General features: G+C 37.9%; 1 protein-coding gene across 2 annotated transcripts in view; it reads left to right on the forward strand.

The window, feature by feature from the left end:
• Positions 1-16,162, forward strand: part of DSE (dermatan sulfate epimerase) — a 60,461-nt gene that overhangs the window by 36,101 nt on the left and 8,198 nt on the right. The window contains exon 3 of one of the 2 annotated variants that reach the window (XM_054569855.1): positions 9,660-9,913. In XM_054569855.1, coding sequence (XP_054425830.1) covers positions 9,660-9,913 — 254 coding nt within the window. Of the gene's footprint in view, positions 1-9,659; positions 9,914-16,162 lie in introns of those variants that run through there. The other variant, XM_054569856.1, reaches the window with a different exon arrangement.

Consider the following 16,162-nt stretch of genomic DNA (forward strand, 5'->3'; position numbering starts at 1 on the left):
GAAGCACAGATAGTGATTTGGGTTTGTCACAATTTAGTGAGCAATTTTAGTTCATGTGATTAGTTTAGTTTCTGTGATTCCTTTCCAGTGAATTCACCATGATACAAAATTTGGGGAAGGAAGTGATAAGAATAAATTTACACATAATACGAAACCTTTATCTTCTCTCCCTAAACTTTTAGCCATACTATGAAAAACCACATGGAGTTTACTATTTTCCCTTCTTTGGAGAGTTTGTTAACTTGGGAAAGATTTTAAAGTATTACTGGAGCCAGTTTGAATCTTTTACTCTTTGCCTTTCTGCCATGGCCTGTCTCTTGGGACGGGGTCAGTTTTTATTTTTAATATGACAAATAACTCTAGATCTGAAATTTGGGAAACTGTTTAATGACCATGACATGTTGAAGATGGACCACAAGTGTGGCTCATAATTTAATTTAAATTTAATTTATTCATTAATTCTCTTTTATGGCAACGTATGAGATAGCACATCTCCAAATTTTTTATGATTCACAAAGAACAATCCTAAACTGACTTTTTTCTACTGTATTGCCAAATACTTTTTAAAGAAGTACTCTTTGAAACTGTATCCCCAGGACATGAAATAAAATAAAGAGTATTGGTGTAAGGTGCTGTTCATAGGCATTTCATTATCCCTCTGGAGTAGAAATGGCCTCAAAGCCCAGCAGAATTGTTTTGGGGGATGAGAGATGTTTTATTGTTGTTTTTCCACACAGTGATGAATTATTCTTTTGTTCCTGCATTGGCTGCCGAGACGCATTTGGTGTTTCATATCTGCCCTTCATCATACAACACCTTCTGCCCTCTACTTGGAGCATTTTGAACTTCTTTGGTGTCTGGGTTCCTTCCTGATGATCTCACAGTGGGACTTTCCCTCAGTGCTGGCCCCAGATCCTTTGCCGGAAAGTTCTCTGGGAAGCCCGGGACTCAGCCCAGTTCCACACACAGAACCTGGGCCCGGGTCCTCTGCCGGCCAGAGGCATTTGAGGAGCTGCTTGTTTGGTGTCACCTTTACCTTCTAAGACTGGTTTTCAAACTACTTTTCACTGTGACAGTAAGAATTAAAGTTGACATCCCAGTGTATACATAACTTGAACTCCACATGTATAAATAGTAAAAATTGAACAAATGAGCCCTTGCATTTAAATCATGCTTTGTAGTCTACTATTTTCTATTCTATTCCACTCTGTTAAATTATACTAAAAATATACTGGTCATAACCCATTATGTTACTTTCATAATTTATTAATAGCTTGTAGTTTATAGTTTGGAAACTCTGCCTAACATTCTGATAAACACGACTTGTTTTCAGAGAATGACTTCTTAATATATGTCTGTTCTTGAATATCTCCAGAGGGCGGACCGCTTTATTCTTTGAGGTGGCCGCTTTATTCCATATTTCTAGTGTTTAGAGTACTTATTCCTCAAATATATTAGGAAGCATCTTTTTTTCATTAGGAAACAGTGCAAGTCTATGATTAATGACTGCATTGCAGGTTTCCAGGGCCGAGTGGAATAAATTCTTCAGTATGTTATTTCCTATTGGTGCTCAGTGTAAAATCAGCCACAGTTAATTCACTGTGTTAAAAAGGCAACTTCAATAAAACCTTTTAAAGTTATATTGTAAAAGAAAAAAAATTGATAAAGCATTAGAAAGTGGACATCTTGAGTAAATACTAACTTTACCAAGGAAACTGAAAGGGAGCGTAAAATGTCATTTCACGTATCCTTAGCACCTCAAGATCCACCTCATTTTGGTTTTTATATTTTCCTACCATTAAGATGCCAAGATTTAGCAATTTGAGTACAGTTTTTGCCACTGTTGAAGTGCCTCTCACTTTTTAAACTTTATATTGCATGGAATTCTTCGCCCTTTTCCACGTTGTGCGTCAGAATACAAGAGGATTGCTCTTTGAAATAGGTGAGAGTGATGGTCCGAGCAGAGCAGGAAGATGGTGGGTACACGGCGACAGTGACGGCAGGTCCGATTCTGTAAGGTCCGTGTGTCCATGGCGAGGACAGCCGTAACACAGGACCACAGACTGGGTGGCTTAAAACAAATTACTTCTCTCACAGTTCTGGAGGCTAGAAGTCAAAAATGGAGGCTTAGCAGGATTGGGTCTTTCTGGAGGCTCCTAGGAGAAACTGTCCCATGATAGTCCCATGTCATTGTCCTAACTTTGGGTGGTTGTAGGCAGCCCTTGACGTTCTTGGGCTTATAGATGTATCACTCATCTGTCTCTCATACATACCATCCACCACCAACACATGTATACTCTTGTCTCTCCATCGAAATGTTGTAATTTTAACTAGATGAATATTGTGTGTGCATATTTGAAAAAGCAAAAACTATTGACAACTGAACCATATCATGTATTTAATGATCACTTTTCAGTTTGCACACACTTTTTGTTTTCTCTGAGATTGTTAATCCCTTCCTTCCTTCCTTCCTTCCTTCCTTCCTTCCTTCCTTCCTTCCTTCCTTCCTTCCTTCCTTCCTTCCTTCCTTCCTTCCTTCCTTCCTTCCTTCCTTCCTTCTCTCCCAAGGACAAGCTCACTTATTTTAGAGAGAAAGGGAGGAAGAGAGAGGAGAGAAACAGGAATGTGAGAGAAATATGAATATGAGAGAAACATCGATGGGTTGTCCTTTGCAAACACCCTAGCTAGGAACCGAAACCTCAACCGAGGCATGTGCCCTGACCGGGAATCAAAACTTTGACCTTTCAGGGCACAGCTTTCTTGTTTTATTTGCTTAGTTTCATATGCATTTATTACTAATTACCAGTCACTCTCAGGTAAATCTTCACTCGATCATTTTATACAAGACATTGTTTTTAAGACATTATTCGTAACAAGTCATCTTAAAGAAGTAACTGCCAGGGCCTCTTGGCTTGCTGTGATCTAGATCTCTGTACAGCTGCGGACTTACTCTCCAGCCCCATCTGGTGTTGGATCCTCTGGTTATGATCTCATGTGTGTTCTTTTTCGGCATATGTCCTAATTTTGGTGAAGAAATTCTCCACTGGTTTCCAGAGGAAGTACTGAAGAGAATAAATTTTTGCAACCTCGAATGCCTGCGTGTGTTCATTCTGCTCTAGTGCTTAAATGGAAGCTTGTCTGGGTATGGAATTATAGTCTGGAAATTGTCTTTTCGAGTTTTTGGAGGTATTGTTTTGTGGTCTTCTAGTTTCTAGTGTGCTATTGAGATATGTGATCCTGCTTTGATTCATGATACTTGGAATGAATTCTGATTTTTCTTTCTGAAGCTTTCAGGGTCTTTTCTGTGTCACCAGTGTTATGAAATTGTGGGATCATGTGTTTTGGTTTGGGATGAGCCTGTTACCATTCGTGTCCTATGAACTTGATGGACTATTTCAGTTTGGAAACTTATGCCCTGTAGTTCTGGGAAATTGTTTTGATATAACATCAAAACAATTGATGTTTTCCCCTTTGTTTTTCCTATTTCTTGTTTGTTTTGGGGGGTTCTCTTCTTTTCAGATGTCAATCTCTGGGGCCGATCCTTTCATTTTCTTTTGGTCTTATTTTCCTGCTTTCTTGATATTTCCTCAGCTTTCCTACAGCCCTACTATTGAGTTTGTCTTTCTGTTATTTTATTTTTCATTTTCAGGAGTTCCTTTTTGTTTTGAAATTTTTTCCTACCTGAATGATTTAATTGTATCATTTTGTTAATTTGCCGCATTTATCATTTTGTTCATTCAGACCTCTTCTATTATGGGATTTCCTTAAATTTCTGGTAGTCATTGACTGCCTACTCAAATATTAGAGTGAGTATTGTATGTTTCCTATTGTTTCTGTAACTTAGAAGTTTAATGTGCTCTCTCACTGGACTAAAATTAAGGTGTTAGTAGGATTGCATTACTTTCTGAAAGCTCTAGGGCAGAGTTTATTTCCTTGACTTTTTCTAGCTTTGAGAGGCCGCAAACATTCCTTTGCTATTGTCTCCCTTCATCCATCTCCCAAGAAAGCAATGCTGCACCTCTGATTTTTCCACTTTGGTTCCATTTCCCTTTGACCACAGCCAGGAAAGGTTCTTTGCTTTTAAGGACCCCTGTGATGAAATTGGGTTTACCCAGGTAATCTGGGACAATCCCTCACTACAAAGTCCTTCTTCTAATCACCTCTGCAAAGTTCCTTTTGCCATGGAAGGCAATATAGTCATAGATTCTGGGAATCGGGATATAGACATCTTGAGTGGATTATTCTGCCTTCCACAGGTTCTAAACAGCTGGTTGTCCACTCTCTGGCTGTATTGTGAGGGGTGGGGTAGGGAGTTCAAAACACTAAGTTTGACAACAATTTGGCTAAACCTTTTCCTTGGGAAACTCTTGATGTCACAATCTTTAGATCTTTATTCTCGGTCCTAGAGTAGTTACTTACTATTTATGTATCATGTTATGTTTGAACTAGATGGCATATTTTTAGTGTGGCATATTAGGAAATTTACATTGAAGTTTAGAAGATAAATATATAAAAATACATAGCATTATAACTGATCAGTTACTGTCAGAGTCAACATTTATAAATTGTCACTTTTCTGAACTTTTTAATTTGAAAAATTTCTAATGCATAGAAATTAAAGATTATGCAGTTGATGTTACTTATATACTCAATACCTGGATTCAGTTATTATTTGTCTTTTCAGAGATCCAGTTTTGCTTTTGTTGATTTTCTCTCATTATCTGTTTTGTATTACATATATTTTTGTCTTACCTGTATTATTTGTTTTGTACTATTAACACTAGATCTAATTTGCTTTTCCTTTTTTAACTTCTTAAGCTGGAAGCTTAGATCATTAATTTTATACCTTTTTATTTTGTGATGTAAGACTTGTAGTACCATAAAATTTCCTCCAAGGATTGCGTTAGCTGTATTCCACAAATTTAGACATGTGTTTTCATTATCATTTGCAATAATTTATAATTGTGCTTATGATTTCTTCTTTGACCCATGAGTTATTTAAAAGTACGTTGCTTTTATATAACTATATGATATATTAGGAAGCTCTTAGGATCATGGTAGGGGTATAAGTTTTCCAAAATACTTATTTTTATTTGAAAGCTTAAATTTTGTCATTGGCAACCAAAACTTTCAGTTTTCCTTGAGCTGAAAAGCTTCCTTGTTCATTTAAAAAAAAAATTCCTCTTAAATACCCAAGTCTAGATGACTATAATTTGTTAATTGGTCATTTTTCTCAAATAAAAATGATGTTTCATGAAAAAAAGCAGTCAGTTCAGCTCTCAACTCAGTGCATAGTTTCTCTTCCTTGTGACAGTTACTGCACCTTGGTATCCATTTTGCTTTTTACATATTTACCATTTCATCATACAGAACATTGAAAAAATATACTCAAAGGGCTAAGATTTTATAAAATTAATCGTTGTACCACTTTAAGTGAAACTTTTTTTTTTTTATTAGAGTGCATGGCAGCAGTAAAGAATCATATAAGGATTACTAGAGCACTTTGGTCCCCCTGCCTGGAGTTTTCCTAAGGTGCCAGCATTTTTAGACATTAGTGTGTTTGCACCATCAGTGCATATGTTGACATATGACATCTTTATATTATTATGAAAAATTTTTTACTTGGGGATCCCCTAAAAGAGTCTTGGAGACCCTGGAGATCCATGGACCTTACTTTAAGAACATCTTTCTAAGAGGAGATAGTGTAGCTCATAAGAAGAAGAATACAGTAAAAGTTTTCCTTACTAGCTTCCTCTTAATTGACTTGCCAGTGAAATTAACCTCCATTCTTCATGGGCCTTTAGCAGCAACTCTCACAGAGTGCTGGGAGGCGTCCAGGCTGGCAGAACATTCTCTGCTGTGTCCATTCATTTCTGTTTCTACCAGTAGAGTTACCTGCTTAGCAAATAGCAGTTGTATTTGTTCTTAACCCAGTTGATGCCTGTTTCACTAATACCTGTAATTATACAATGTTAATACTATTATGTAAATAGAATAAAGATGTGTTTAAAAATAAAAAGAATTAATGTTTGAAAAACCAACCTCAATGCTTTGGAATGACTGACTGTAAAATATTCCTGTCATCATTCAGTGTGGATGAGATTTGTAAAAGGTTAGGGGAAAATACATAAAAACTTGGAAGGATTCTACAGTCTTTCACGAGTATTTGTAACTTCTTCCTATATTATAGAGAAAACAAAACTAGAAATTGTGATGATGTATTTTCTGCAGGAAGGAACAACGAAACTCCAATAGTTAGATAACCAGTTATATTCAAAGAAAGGCATTTAGCTCACTTTCAAAATAATGGTGAATCTGGGTACATGTAGGTATTTTAAGCCAAAACAAAATTCATAAATTAATACTTATCTCATTTTTTAATGGTTCCCCACTTAACCATCCTTTCCAGTAAATTGATTAACCACTGGTCAGAATCACATTACGTAAGACAGTTTCCTTGCTGCCATCCATGAGCTAGAAGCAAGTTTCCTTTGGTTTCCATGACAGTAAAATATGCTCTCTTCCTTCCGTTATTGCAGTTTGTATCTGAGGCCAGGTAAGGTTTTATTGATAAAGGATTTAGATAACCTTTTAGAAATACAGCTAATACAGGCCAGATTTCATAATGACTTAGTAGTGATGAACCCAATGCTACCATGAACCATTTTTATATCAGTGTGCTAGTATTTTATTGAATTGAAAATTGCTTGGAAGGAGTAATTGCATGTGGAGCTCAGAAATTTTCACAGAAAATTGCATAATATTTCGTGAAGAATAAGAATAATATTAAATGTCCTTTTATCTATAAAAATAAGCTTATTGGTTAATCAGATGTGTCAAGGTTTGGTAGATGGTCATAGTTCATTGATGCCAGCTTTATCACGGCTAGGTGCATATGCTGTCATTTATAGACGCAGTCTGACACGGTATAAAGACAGAGCTGGGAAACAAATGACCTGAACTCTGCCTGGCTCTCCAGTCACTGTGAGTCAGTGGAGACTGTGTCCTTAGCTCCTGGCAGTGAGCCTGCAGTATGAAGTGCCTCTCCTCTTCATACTGCAGGGAATTAATTCATACTCTTCACAGTCTGTTTACAACGAGGACGTACGCTCGCTGACTGGCAAGGCGGCTTTGTCTATGACCAAAGAGTTAAGAAACTCGTCAACCTTGGTCACTTTAGCACCAGTCTGTATCACCAGCACAGCTAACCAAACAGTGATATTATTCTGAAATACTAAGGGATTCCTCCAGATTTCTGATTTCATAATGATTGCGTATTTATTGTCAACAGTGTGGCCTAGTTTTATAAAACTTGTTCCTTCATTTTTTTCTTTTAACAAAAATATTTATTGAGCGTCTACTATGTGCTAGGCACTGTTGTGGGATTGGGGATTCAACAGTGAGTATAACAGAGAGGGGAAAAAACCCTGCTGTTGTGGAACTTAAGTTCCAGTAAGGTATACATACACATGCTGTATACATATACCTATACCTATACCTATACCTATACATATACATATACATATACATATACATATACATATATCTATGCTAAGAGGACCAAAAAGTGACAAAGGGGAATGAGAGATTGTTGGTTGGCAGGGCCGATGGAAAAATTCTAACAGGGTGACCAGAGAAGGCCTCATTAAGATTAGTTCTTTAATATGAACTCCTAAAAGAAGAACACAGTCTAGAAGTAGTCTCTCAGGCATTTTAAGTATTCTAACTTTGGGTCTGTGGGGTTTGTATGGGGGAAATAGTGCATTTTAATTTTTACTAAGTCTAACTGAAATGTATCATGTCTTCCAAATCATGAATATAGATGACCAACTAGAGTAATATTGGGAGAACCTGTAACATTGTCATGGATGGAAATCACAGATATTTTCATACCACATTACAGTTATTATAGATATCTCAAAATATTGTTGTGCTCATCACTGCTTTTAAATTATGGTAGTTACTATCCCTGCTGCTAAATCTTGTTATTTAACAAAGAGGTACTGGGGGACCCAAAAATGGAATTTACTTACAAAAAATTGTATATTATGCTCACATACTTAAATTTCAGTCACCTTCAGAGTACTCTCCATTTGATGTAATACACCGATCAAGATGTTTTTTCCACTGTTCAAAAAGTTTTCAACTCATCAATTTTGATGCCTTTTAGTGCTTCTGCTGTTTTTGGATTCACCTCTTCCACATGGGCAAAATGTTTCTCTTTGAGGACTTTTTTCACCCAGGGAAACAAAATAAAAGTCACTTGGGGCCAGATCAGGTGTAGGGAGGGTTGAGCACGGGGGCCATGCTGTTTGGGGGAAAAAACTGATGAACACAATGTGGTGTGGGCAGGTGTGCTCATAAATCCCCCATCATGAAACGGGCAAATGCATTGAGTCTTCAAAAAAAATTCATTGAAGCTGAATGCAGCCTCTCACAACAATGCCAGTTGGTGCACTGTTACAGATGAGTTCCTAGAACACTCGGCTAACAGGGGAAGCCTGTAGTACAAGGGGCCTGCCCTCCAGAAGCTAATTCTGGTTTTGTGGTGTGTCCTCCCTTGCACATAACACACTTTTTAAAAAACTCTGTATTAATACATTTCAAAGTAATGGATTTCCTTGTAGCCCTATGTATTTTAGCTTACGAATTTTAAAACACTGAGAAAGAGGCTAAGGCTTTATTAAATTGCCAAAAGGGACTGATGGCATAGAAATGTTAAGCTTTAGTTTAATCCCTGAGAGCTTTCTTCTACCTCCCACAAGAACAGCACACTCTTCATTTGTTTTCTTCTCTTGGAGATTACTCAAGTACGTCCTGAACAGATGGGGAGGGTTTTCTGGATAATTCCATAGAATTGTGATTGTGAAAGATTCTTTTTAGCTTCCTGTTTAATGCAGACCACACACTATTAAAATACTTGCCGAATAACGTAGCAAGTCAAGCAGAAATTTGGCTTCCCAGAAAAATGACAGTTTAATACTTCACAGATCAGCTTTTAAACTTCTCCGAAAGATATTCAAGGACCTGAAAAGCAGTGCAGTTTATTTTCTGAGAAGAATGAGATGTAGAAATAGTTAGAATCAGTTCATTTTGCTCATTTACATCAGGTTCGTAGCCACTGTCCCCATCGTGGTGTTGACCAAGGGGGTCTGTCCGGACTGAGAGGTCATAAACCACAGTGCATGCTGCCTTCACCTTGACCAGCCTGTGGGAAATAAGATGGGATATTCATATCTGACGGTTTTAGCAAGGCAGCTGCAGGAACAGAGTCTCTTATGCTGGTTAAAAAGGCAAGGGTGAGCACTAGTTAAATGGGTATGCCAGAGAATTTTGCTTTGCTCCTACATGTTATGGGCTTCAGATCTCTTTGGATGTATTCTGCTACCTCTCACCAAGAGGAAAAATCAAAAGTAAAACTTCTCAACATCCTGATGTTGCCAGAAGCCTGGGAGAGAGAAATGTTAAGTCTGTAATTTTCACATTAGATAAACTTTATGCTTGTGTCTAACATAGAGGGAAGCTGATTCTGTGTCATTAAACCTCCTGGGTCATATATTCAGTTGTATCCTTGAGTTATGAGTAATAGACACTTAAAAAATATGATGGCAGCTGGGAGCCCTGTTGCACTCATTTGCCTGGCTTATGTTCCTTTACAGGTTGGTGAAAGATGCTCCCTGGGATGAAGTCCCGCTCGCTCACTCCCTGGTTGGTTTCGCCACTGCCTATGACTTCTTGTACAACTACCTGAGCAAGACCCAGCAGGAGAGGTTTCTTGAAGTGATTGCTAATGCTTCAGGATATATGTATGAAACCTCGTACAGGAGAGGATGGGGATTTCAATACCTGCACAATCATCAGCCCACCAACTGCATGGCTTTGCTCACCGGAAGCCTAGTTCTGATGAACCAAGGTACGTGGACACAGCAGAGGGACGTCCAGGCTGACGTGAGTGGTGGTTGCCATGTTGTGAGCAAAGCCTTTTTGTAACTAGTCTTAGTACATGTTCATACTTGATCCTAACTAAGCCTCTGAGATGCAGTAATATGAAGGGCATCTCTGAGAGAATCGAGACACATTACTTTCCTCATTTCTGCTAGTTACATTAGCATGAAAGTTATTTAACTATGGCTTTTTGATTGTCCCAAGCCACACTGTTAGAGCACAGGATCATTGGTAAATATTGATTTTGACAGTGAAGTCCGCCAGTTTGGATCAATGGAATTTTAAAATCTAAATAGGTGGTTTATTATTTGAAGTGAATATTCCTTGCACAGATGTGCATCATTACTGCAGTACTCTTTTATTCTCTAAAGACTTAACACAACCAATGTAGCTCATTTAATTCAAATTTGGAAGTGACTTTTGTGGACTGTATAGCTATGTTTATCTAACATATAACGTAATTGCTCTGTTCTTACAGTTCTGACTTAATTGCAAGTTCTGTGGAAATCTATAGATTACTAAATAAGATTCTATTTAAGAAAAGCAGCACAGTGAATTATGAAGACATTAAATATATATTTGGAGCTGGCAAATCTAAAAGAATTTAACTCTTGATTATATTCCTCATAAGAATAAATAAGCATTTTGTAGATTATCCAGCATTAGACTTGCCTCAAGTCTAGCTTTCTCTCTTGTCACATTAGCCAACCATCACTTTTAATTAGATCTTAGAGGAAAAGTAACATCAGTTGAGCATATATCATATGCTGATTCTTGTCCATATTTCATCTAATTCTCACATCAACCATATAAGGTAGCTGGGATTTGGACTTTGTTCTGGTCAAATTCAAAGTTCATTTTCTTTTCACTATACATGATTGCTTTTCTGGGAATAGAAATTTAATTTATAGTAATCAGGAAAGCTGTTTAGTTAAGAGGGTGAACTTTGTTTTTTATTGAGTATATTTGGGTTACATTGGTTAATAAAAATTAGAAAGGTTTCAGGTGTGCACTTCTGTAATGCATCGTCTGTATTTTGTACTGTGTGTTCACCACCCAAAGTCAAGTCTCCTTCCATCACCATTTATTCCCCTTAACTCTCTTCTGTCTCCCCCATCTCCCTTTCCCTCTGGTAATCACCATGTTATTGCCTGTGTCTATGAGGATTTTTTTAATCCCTTAACTTTTTTTATTCCTCTCTCCTCCCCTGACAGTTGTCAGCCTGTTCTCTATGAGACTGTTTCTATTTTGTTTGTTTTTTTGATTCATCATATTCCACACATGAATGAAATTAATATGGTACTTGTCTTTCTTTGATTGGCTTGTTTCACTTAGCATAATGTTCTCCAGGTCCATCCACGCTGTTGCAAAGGGTAAGATTTCATTCCTTTTTATAGCCAAGTAGTTTTCCATTGTGTAAACATACCACAGCTTTTTTATACACTCATCCACTGTTATACACCCAGGCTGCTTCCAAATCTTGGCTGTTGTAAATAATGCTGCAATGAACATAGGGGTACATATATTCTTTGAAATTAGTGTTTCATTTTGGGTTTCTTCGGATATATTCCCAGAAGTGGAATTGCTGGGTCAAAAGGCAGTCCCATTTTTAGAGTTAACACCATATTGTTTTCCACAGTGGCTGCACCAATCTGTATTTTCACCAACAATGCAAAAAGGTTCCTTTTTCTCCACATCCTTGCAGATACTTGGTGTTTGTTGATTTATTCTGACATGCATGAGGTAACATCTCATTGTGGTTTTAATTTGCATTTCTCTGATGATTAGTGACATTGAATATCTTTTCATATGTCTATTGGCCATCTGTATGTTCTCTTTGGAGATGTGTTCATTCAAGTCTTTGCCCATTTTTTAATTGGATTGTTTATTTTTTTAGTGATAAGCTTTATATGTTCCTTATAAATGTTGGATATTAACCCTTTATCAGAAATATTATTGGCGGATACGTTCTCCCATTCAGTGGGTTGCCTTTTTATTTTGTTGATGGTTTCTTTGCTATTCAAAAACTTTTTAGTTTGATGTAGTCTCATTTGTTTATTTTTCCTTTTGTTTCCCTTCCCTGGGGAGATATATTAGAAAAATATTGCTACAAGAAATGTCCAAGATTTTACTGCTTATGTTTTCTTCTAGGATTATTATGGTTTCAAGTTTAACATTTAAGTCTTTAATGCATTTTGAGTTCACTTTTGTGCAGAGGGTAAGAAAGTGGTATAGTTTCATTTTCTTGCACATAGCTGTCCAGTTTTCCCAACACCAAGGAAGAATAAACTGTCTTTACCCTATTTTAAATTTTTGCCTTCTCTGTCAAATATGAATTGGCAATAAAGATGTGGGTATATTTCTGGGCTCTTTATTCTGTTCCATTAATTTATATGTCTATTTTTATGACAGTACCATGCTGTTTTGATTATTATACTATGGTTATAGAATAGTTTGATATCGGGTAGTGTGATTCCTCCAACTTTGTTCTTCTTTCTCAAGATTGCTGTGTCTATTTGGGGTCTTTGGTGGTTCCACATACATTTTTGGGATATTTGTTAAAGCTCTGTGAAATAGTCATTGGTAGGAACTGTATTGAATCTATAGATTGCTTTGGGTAGTATAGACTTTTTATTTTTAAGTTTTTAAACTTTTTAAAATTGTCATTGTTTATGCTATTATAGTTGTCTCCACTTTCCCCCCCTTTGCCAGCCTCTGTTCAGTGCCCCGTCCTCAGGCCATCACCACACTATTGTCCATCTCCATGTGAAATGCGTGCATGTTCTTTGGCTGATCCGTTCACCTTTCATCGAGTTCCCCCTCTCCCCTCCCCTTTGACAGCTGTCAGTCTGTTCCATGTATCTATGCCCCTGTTCCTATTTAGTTCGTCAATTTATTTTGTTCATTAGTTTCCACATATAAGTGAAATCATGTAATATTTGTCTTCCACTGACTGGCTTATTTCACTTAGCTGAGTAATCTCTAGGTCCTGTAGCATGAACATTTTAATGATGCTAATTCCTCCTGTCCACAAACACAGTAAATGCTTTTTTATATTCTTCAATTTCTCTCTTCAGTGTCTTATAATTTTCTGAGCACAGGTCTTTTACATCCTTGGTTAAATTTATCCCTAGGGTTTTGTTTTTTTTTTAAAGCAAATGTGAATGCATTGTTTTCTTAGTTTCCCTTTGTGATAGTTCTTTATTGGTGTATAGAAATGCAACTCATTTCTGGATATGTATTTTGTATCCTCAGGGTGAATTTTCATCTGAGCTTCCTTTGTCCCCTGCTCTCACAAAAACAAAATTTAATGTCAAGGTCTGTGACTGATTCAGACTGGAGCAAAATTTGTGCTTCCCTGGCAGGCATTGTCATATGCATTTATTTTCTGATTAAAGTTATCGGTTGGCCTGGGATACACTCCTCCAGAGCCCCTGCATAAGCAGCACGCACACACTTATAAGAAGACTGAGTAGAATAAGGGGTGAAATCTCTGTTTCTGCACATCTCAGTTAATATTTAGGCTCAGAGTCTTCACTTTTTTTGGCATTATCACTCCAACTTTAGGAGCTACTTTGGCCTAGCTCTCTCAATATTCTTGGTTCTTTAGATCAGCTTTATACAATAGGTACTGACTGAGGTAGCTTAGAGCACACCTGTAGTTCTGACTGGACTCACATAAAACCTCACAAGTGGGAGAGTTAGAATTTTCTGTCTGTTCTGCTAAGGCTTGATGCACAGAGACCACAGGATCACATGTAAGTAGTTTACAAATAATTTGGAAAGAAGAGAGATGTGAAATGTTTAAATGATTACCCAATAATTATAATGGCACCAGGGAATGAAATAAAGAGGTATCATGGAGTTATGGTTATATATCAATCAAGTGTATTAAATTTGAATTCAAAAGAACAATGTTCTTTAGGTAAGTTTGATAAGGTTCATGGAACCTTGAAGGATGGCTAGAATATATTAAGTGGAAATATGAAGAACATTCTAGAAAAGGTATGTGGATGGTAGAAAAATAACATCAATAGCAACACTGGTACGCCATATGACAGATTTGAAGTTTACGAAGTATCTTTGTGGACATTGCCTTATATCTCCTGAACAAGGTTGTTATAAGGAAAAATTATAGAAAATCAGGTAATGTGATATCCAGGGAGCAGTGAGTAACAGGCCTGATTTTAGGCATCAGTTGCCATGGTGTCTGGTTGCAGATGGAGACTAAAGAGAGGGAAAAGATGAAGACGATTGGAATTTTAAATCTAAATGATTAGAGAACAGAAACTGAAAAGTGTACGAAAGACTGGCCTGTCAGGTGTGGAGCTGGACGGGAGACAGATCCAGGGTACAGTTAGCAGTCACCTCTGCCCAGATTAGCCTGAAAACGGTGTTGCCTCATGAGATGAGAGAGGGACTTAGCCTGAGACCCTGGATTTAGGCTGGGAACTGTGGTACCTGAGCCTCTGGCAGCCCCACACCCAGCAGACCCAGTGGACCATGATGGAGTGTTCAGCACTGATGGTCTCTCTCTCTCTCTCTCTCTCTCACACACACACACACACACACACACACACACACACACACACATGTAGGTGTGAACCAGAAGACTCCACCCAAGTTAGGAGGCAATGAGCTTAATTTTATCCTCAGGGATTGCATGTTTTAAATGCAAGAAAACAAAACAAACCTTGAATTTGAAGACCTGGGTTCAGGTCAAAGTTCTATTCATTTTTAGTCATGTGCCAGAGGTCTTGAACAAGTCAGCCTTTCAGTAATTTGGGGGTAATAATGCATAACTGAGTTGTTAAAAGGATTAAGTAAGATTATGTTCAGTGCTGTGTAAATTACAAATGTTATAAAAATGTGAGCACTTGTTATTGTTACTTAAATGCTAGTCTCACAAGAATTATAGAAAGCCGGCATTTCTGAGTTGTAAGGATTTTTAAGCAGTTTTGAGACTTTTAATTTTCAGTTGGGGAGATGGAAGAAGGTGGCAGGTTCAAAAAATGCTAGAACAAAATTATGTAGCTCATTTACGACAGATTCTGGACTTCCAGCTGATTTTTTTTCTCTTGCCCTTAAATTGCTATTCCAATTGTCTCTTCACTCCATTGTGCTGCCTTTTCAAATCGTAAGGAGTCCAGAAGCACACACAAAAAATGAGAAATTGTTTTCTAATGATAGAACAAATTGAAGACTGTCCAATGAGTCTTTATAGTATTTTTAGCTTATTACAAATCCTATAAAATAATGGTGAAGGTTTTGTAAAGTAATAAACTTCAAAAAATATTTTCAACTTCTGGCCAAGATGGAGGCGCAGGTAGACACTTTGCCTTCTAGCACAACCAAAAGAAGGACAACAAATTTAAAAACAAAAATCAACCAGAACTGCCAGAAAATCGAACTGTATGGAAGTCTGACAACCAAGGAGCTAAAGAAGCATCCATCCAGACTGGTAGGAGGGGCTGAGGTAGGCAGCCAGGGCCTAGAAGCACGTAGCAAGGTGGCGGTGGCTAGTAGACCAGGTGGGTGAGGCAGTGGCTGCCAGACCGGGTAGTCCCACATTTGCTTGAGGATAAACCAGAGGAACAGCTGTGGAGTGAGAAAGACCGTGCAATCCAGGGTTCCAGTGCGGGAAAAGAAAGTCTCAAAACCTCTGGAGGTAAAAACTTGTGAGGGTGGTGACGGAAGAAGAAACGCACAGCCTCACAGGAGAGTCCGTTGGAGAGATCTAGAGGTCTTGGAACGTAGATTCTCACCCACCTGAGAATCAGCATTAGAAGGGCCAGATTTGCTTGTGGGTAGTGGGGAAAGTGACTGAAAGCCTCCAAGAGCCGAGCAAGCGGCATTGTTCCCTCTCAGACCCCTCCCCTACATACAGCTTCACAACTCAAAGACCTGGGTTGCCCTGCCCTGGTGATTACCTAAGGCTCCACCCGTCCCAACCGAACACGCGTGCTGAGACGAAGAAATATGGCCCAAATGAAAGAACAGATCAAAGCTCCCAAAATAGAACTAAGCAATGACGAGATAGCCAGCCTATCAGATTCACAGTTCAAAACACTGGTAATGTGGATGCTCACTGAATTGGTTAAGTATGGTCACAAAATAGAGGAAAAAACAAAGGCTATGCAAAGTGAAATAAAGAAAAATATACAGGGAAATGGAAGAAAATCGGGACTCAAATCAATGACTGGGAGCAGAAGGAAGA

The sequence above is a fragment of the Pteronotus mesoamericanus genome, unplaced genomic scaffold, assembly GCF_021234165.1.
Source record: "Pteronotus mesoamericanus isolate MK-2021 breed Mesoamerican mustached bat unplaced genomic scaffold, CSHL_Meso_final contig_20, whole genome shotgun sequence".
Classification (NCBI taxonomy): domain Eukaryota; kingdom Metazoa; phylum Chordata; class Mammalia; order Chiroptera; family Mormoopidae; genus Pteronotus; species Pteronotus mesoamericanus.